This window comes from Patella vulgata, chromosome 2 (assembly GCF_932274485.2).
Source record: "Patella vulgata chromosome 2, xgPatVulg1.2, whole genome shotgun sequence".
Classification (NCBI taxonomy): Eukaryota; Metazoa; Mollusca; class Gastropoda; family Patellidae; genus Patella; species Patella vulgata.
In genome coordinates this window covers 74,647,639-74,654,092 of record NC_065880.2, presented here as the reverse complement: position 1 = coordinate 74,654,092, position 6,454 = coordinate 74,647,639, and the positions used below count along the sequence as shown (strand labels likewise).

At 35.7% G+C, this 6,454-nt stretch overlaps 1 protein-coding gene across 1 annotated transcript; it reads right to left on the bottom strand.

The window, feature by feature from the left end:
• Positions 1–750: 750 nt before the first annotated feature.
• On the bottom strand, positions 751–4,675 carry LOC126809521 (translocator protein). The gene is made up of 4 exons (XM_050534147.2): positions 4,551–4,675; positions 4,173–4,274; positions 2,366–2,581; positions 751–1,753 (listed from the first exon to the last, which is right to left on the bottom strand). Exons 2-4 carry the CDS (start codon positions 4,272–4,274, stop codon positions 1,583–1,585), a joined length of 489 nt encoding a protein of 162 aa, XP_050390104.2. The 5' UTR covers positions 4,551–4,675; the 3' UTR covers positions 751–1,582.
• Positions 4,676–6,454: the final 1,779 nt, after the last annotated feature.

The following is a 6,454-nucleotide window of genomic DNA, read 5'->3' as shown; positions in this document are numbered from 1 at the left end:
TGATGTAGATGATGAAATTGAATGGTATATTTCAAGATGTGTGCCACGAACATTGACCGTGTATAAATTTCAAATCGACTGGATAATATATTTGACCACTAAGAGGCCCACAAGATTTTGAAATGTGATGAAGAGCAGAAATCCTGAAAGATAGTTATCGGCTTCTTCATCTCACGAAAAAATGAGCATCCACAGGTTGAAAACCGTTAGGCTACCTTGTCTGATGAAATACATGTACTGTATGTCCATAATGGTATAGACACATAGGCGTACGAGCTGGGGATGCGGCTGCCCCCCCATTTTGGGCACCAAATGCTGGGAAAATTTGGGCACACAATTGTACTTTGTAAAAGTTGTATAAAAAAAATATTGTGTTCTTGAATGTGTCCAATTTAACAGCGAATTTATTATTATTATGTAACATACTAAGAACCTAACTACATTTTTTGGGCACCAACCACCACCCCAGTCAAAAATTTCCCCGTACGCCTATGTATAGACAATGTACCGATGGGTGAGGTGACGACAATATAGGACTGCATATCAATGTGGGGCATATCAAAATGCGTTTTTTTTATGTATTTTTACTATGTTTGAAAATCAAACTAGTTGGACTTAACGTGTTTCATTAAAATCTGACAAAAACTCTTGACTACACTAGCAATTGCCGACGGAAACGAAGGCCATGGGTGACAACAATGTATGTTCACATTAAAATTGAGCTCCAAGAAAGTATTTTTATATGTAAATAACTTTATTATAAATATTTCATCTATATAGCTATGTACCAAATACCCTAACAGCTGAATTTTACACTTATACAATACAAATCGTTTGACGGAAGAACGTCTATATAGATACATGATACCAAGATAACAAACTATAAAAATAAAACAGATACATGTACAGTATTGATACCAGTTCATGGTATTTAATATATTAAGGAAATGAATTAACAATCCTGAAATGACCATGAAAATGTGAGATTTAAAAAAATTGTGCAATTTGTGGAGAGAGTTTTACATATACATATACCTAGAATTTGATTTATAACATATTTTTTACAGTAGATTAATGTACATGACCAAGAAGCACTGACATTTAATATGAATTACATGTATATAGACATCTATAGTGCATCATGGGGACCCAAAGATAATGGTGCTACAATGGAAGGACTCAAATTTTATAGACATCCATAATAGTGCATGATAGGGACTTAAAGATACTGGTGCTACAATGGAAGGACCAAATTTTATAGACACCATAATAGTGCATCATGGGGACCTAAAGATAATGGTGCTACAATGAAATCCCCAAAATGTTATAGACATCTATAATAGTGCATCATAGGGACTTAAAAGTTCTTATCTAGTTTATATATATAAATAATTTGTATTATGTCTGAGAAGGAGAAAAATAATACTGACAATTTCCAAAGCCTTATTCACGGCTCTGACAATTTTAAGAATATGTTTTTTCTAAACAAGCGACTCCATTACAAGTATAACTGGAGTATTTTTATGGTAAATAAACAATAGATGCAATCAATATATGGGAATATTCCCACATTAGTGATAATTTAATCACGTCTATCTTTATTGTTCTTCCAGATACTATAAGTTAAACAACTAGCCAGAGATACCCAGCCAAGATAGGGTATCAGAAGATAACTGGCAGTTTTATTGATGGGGTTAAATGTGATAATTGTGGCCAGGATAGTGCCCCATAATGCTCCTATTTCAATGGTTGCCTGAAAAAAAAATGCACATTTACAATATATTATTGCGTCAAAATTTAAACTGTTCATTTATGGTAAGGTATTGTGTCACATGTTTCCGCTTTGTCAGCATGGTGTACATAAAAATTTCTAAAATCTTAGTATAATAATTATTCATTAATGAAACAATCCTTTATTGCTATGCGATTATTTCCAATCCATTATCGAAATTTCTTCTTTGGTTAAAGAGTTGAAATGGTCATAAAAAGATCCCTCCCACATAGCCAACACGGCGTATTACATGTATATACTTTAGAAACCGCTGTCCTTGATAATTTTGAGTTGTATTACAATAATTTAGAAATAGGGTTCAATATATAATCATCCACAACATATTTCTAATATTTGATGCATTGGAAATTGTGATCAGATGAATAACAGACAAAATTCACAGCTAGTGCCCCCTAGAATATTGCCAAAGCATATTAAAGTAGACATTTACAAAGTACTTGTGTGACAAGCAGATTATCTATAATACAACAGAAATAGCACTGGAATATGTCAACCAGGAGATCAGATACGTACTTTTCTTGACAGACACCACATCAATTATATGTATAGTTAAAACAATTCGTTATTACATACCAGACCCAGTTTCTTAGCACCAAAGAATATGGGAGTCCATGCCCAATTTAATGCCAGCTGAGTACCAAAGACCGCTAAAGGAAGTCTGGCTTCACCATCAAATCCTCCACCATCCCGCCAAACTAAATAGGAAGCATATCCCATGGAGCTGTACAGATATGTCCACACTGGACCAAACGCCCAATTTGGAGGTCTCCAAGATGGTCTATTTAAATGCTGAAATAATGCAAGTGAAATTATGTGGCAGGTGCATAGCCAAGGGAGACTGGGAGGGTGTGAATGTGGGGTGGAATGTAAAATTCTTTGGACAATAATTGTGCCCTCTAGAGGGTCTACAAGCTTTGTACATATTTCACATTTTGCGTAAAAGGTAAGGGACAGAACTCATCTAAGATCTTTAGACTCTTAACATATATATTGAGTTCTATTTCAATTGGTCAAAAAGAGCAGCCTCTAGAAGGTTCCACAAACTTGATACATAATTAATTCATATTTTGGGTAAAAGGCAGGAGCATATATTTTGGGTAAAAGGCAGGAGCATAACTCTGGCATGGAAAGTCTGTCCAAAACACACATAAGAACTGATGATCCTTAACATACATTTGAAGTTTCATCAAAATCGCCTCTGGAGGGTCCAAAAACATTGTACATATTTCAAATTTTGCGTAAAAAGCTGGGGGCATAATTCTGACGGGAAGTATCGGTCCGATTTTCATGAAATTCAAACATAATTGAGATGTAACTGGTTTTTATTTAAATTAAATAAAGTGTGACCTTTAGATGGTCCACAAGCTAAAAACGTGATTTATTTGTTCAGGGGCCATAATCCAGGTACGATACGTGCCAATATATCGACAGGAATATAAACATATATTTTAAGTTTCATCAAAATCATATAATACTAATAGTTGTGACCTTTAGGGAATCCACAAGCTAAAAATGTGATTGTTTGTACAATCAGGGGCAATAATCCAGGAAGTTTCGGTCTGATATGTGCCAATATAGAAATGAATCGTGACCTTTGAGGTATAAACCTATAATTCAAGTTCTCTCAAAATCAGATAAAAATTGTGACATCTAGAGCGTCCACAAACAAATGGTGAACAGATGCACGGGGGCGATCGCAAAATACCATTAAAATGTGTTTAAAAAGAAAGTCAAGGGTATCCCAAAACAATCTTTTATAGCATCTATATTTGTAATACCCATGACTTTGTTTTTAACCGTGGTTTCCCCTTGTCAATGATGCAGGACAGAGGGCCTGACAAGGACAGCTGTCTAGTCATTCGGATGAGACGAAAAACCGAGGTCCCGTGTATACATTGGAATGCACGTAAAAGATCCCTTGGCAGTTGGAATTCGATATAAGAGTAGGCGATAGTGCCGCTGCCCGGGCAAAATTTCCCTCATAGCACACTGTATGGCGTATGCCCATCTTCATTAGCCCAGGTTAGGAGCAGAACAGTAGGACGTTAAACCCCATTTCATTTCATTTGTTTTTAACCACTCCTGAGTCCTGACTACTGGTGTCACTGTATCAATTTTATGTTAAGTTATTAAAATGGTTTTTGATTCTACTCTCTTTATTTTTATTTGGATTCACATGAAAATGTGGGCATATAAAAAGCTCAGAAAAAGAATGTTACCAGTGAAAATTAAAGTTATCCATGTTTTATATAACAATGTAACCGGTTAATAGGCTTAGTTCCGCGAAAACGTGATTATTGTCGTGTTTTGGGATGTTTATTCAGATCCATTATAGAACGGTTTATATTTATTTATTTTAATTTTATCCAAAGATACTAACCTCATACCAGTTGGGGATGCTTTTACGTGTTATGACACCACCAGCTATACCACCAAGATTTGGTAGAATTATTGCAAATGCTGGTCGTAGATATTCAGCCATCTGCAAAATTTGTGTTAAAATGTTTAACATCTAGTATTAAATCTTACGTATTGTCAAATGAGAGTAAACGTTATGTATTCTACATAATATATATTAACCAAAATTACTTATTGAAATATGCATTTTTGAAATATTTAGTTCTCAATAATACTTCAGACCGTTATGCAACGAATCACGAAAAAAACTTATAACCTGCTTGTTATTTCCATTTTACACTATCTGTCAGTAACTATGACATATTCCACAGGACAACGAAAACATAATACGAATACTTACCTTCGAGTTTGCTGCAGATTTTCTTTTAATATTTCCAAATCTCCAACAGAGTTCTACGTTTTGAGCAGATATTTTAACCCTTGAACTAGTCGGAAGTTTTAGTCTCGGTTAAAAGTCTATAACAGAGTGGGACACATTATCTAGTTGATCGAGAAAATAACGCTATATTATGGAAAACATAAGGCGCCAAAATACTAAAAAAAAAATAAATACTGTCATTTTAATTTAGATAACCCGTGTACGAATCTGATCATGAATTGACCGACTAGATAAATACACCGGGAATCTTAGTATTTATTTTGCACAATAAGTGAACGAAAAGTTTATAATTCAGGAAGAGGTATTCTGAAATCGCTTAGAAATGGGAACCTTTATAAACAGTAAAAATAATATACTTCTTCCTCGGAGAATTTTGTCAATTTTTACTTTTGTGCCGTTGGGGAAATTGTGAATCAACAGTTTGGGCTGATGTGACCTTATCGCAAAAATGACCTTATGCGGTGGACACACTAGCCGAATCGTTCGGCCGAATCAATCGGCGTCGAAATTCGCCTAGTGTGTCCACTGTCATTCGCCCGAATCAAACAGGTTTGATATATTATTCGGCCGAATTATATTCGCCTGGTGTGTCCGCTTCGCCGAAGCATTCGGCCGAATATAGAATTCATTAGCCAATCACCACTCATATCGAGAAGTCACGTGATAGATTGAAGACATAGACGCCGCCATGTTTAATCATGTGACGTGAAAGGTGATGCAATCGACAGGTTGAATCGGGCAAAGCATTCGGCTAGTGTGTCCACCCATTCGGCCGAATAAAATTCGGCACCGATTGATTCGGCCGATCGATTCGGCTAATGTGTCCACTGCTTTACTGACAAGCAAAATCGTAAAAATTGTCAAAGAAGTGTATGGTCGCTACCTAACCTCATATGGTTTACTACCATTATAATCCCGAAAAACCCAGTTTGTGCCGATTCGATGTTAAGCCCCATCTTAATCTATTCGGTTTGATGTATTAATTAATAGGCTCAAATTACCCGCCCGCCCCACCCTACAACACCTCCCCGTAATAAAATCGTCGCATATGATGGTGCATGAGGTTGAAAGTTCAAATGTAGTACACCTAAGTAGTACATCTATTACAGATTTCTATATTTACATGACCTCTTGTCACTAAAACGACAGTAACCAAGGTACATTATTCAAGTACTGCTGATCAGTTTATGCTGAACTCACATATTCTTTGTCTAATAGTATATGAAGTCATCCGATGCAACTATATATGATTCACTTCAGCCCAGTTAAATACGGGATACGTTATGATATATGTTATTGGGGCACAATTGATCAATTGAGTAGGGTAGAGCAGAACGATTGGTCAATTTTATGGTCGAACGCAGCTATATTTGCCATGCAAGATCCGCCCACATTTTGCAAGAGATTCACAAAGAACAAGCTATAAAAGCGATTTTCGTACAATAAGAGACCATAATCCAGTATGTTACAGTTCCACGTGCGTCATCATCAAAACGAACCGAGATCTTTGGGATATAAACCTATATTTTAAGTTTCGTCAAAATCGGATAAAATTGTGACCTGTAGAACGTCCACAAACAAAATGTGACGGACACAGATGTCCGGACTGACATGGGCGACGAAAATTTACGTACACATGAATATGTTGGCGTACAAAAATACTGTCACAACATTTTCTAAACCTAAACGTTTGAGAAATGTATTATTTCTTATTTTTGACTCCAAAACGAAAATTATCCCAAGTTAATCAAATCAATTCAATTTCATTATTTTAAAGTGGATATGGAACCATGTTAATAGTATACTAACTAATACGTGTTCGTTACTCAGTGTATCGGGGCTTCTTGTCGCCATGCTATATGCAA

What these genes read in the sequence shown, in the direction of transcription:
- LOC126809521 (XM_050534147.2), bottom strand. Translation starts at nt 4,274, where the DNA reads ATGGCTGAATATCTACGACCAGCATTTGCAATAATTCTACCAAATCTT. An exon ending in GCATCCCCAACTGGTATGAG is followed by an intron (nt 2,582 to 4,172) that starts GTTAGTATCTTT and finishes GCATTATTTCAG; the next exon opens with CATTTAAATAGACCATCTTG. An exon ending in GTGCTAAGAAACTGGGTCTG is followed by an intron (nt 1,754 to 2,365) that starts GTATGTAATAAC and finishes TTTTTTTTTCAG; the next exon opens with GCAACCATTGAAATAGGAGC.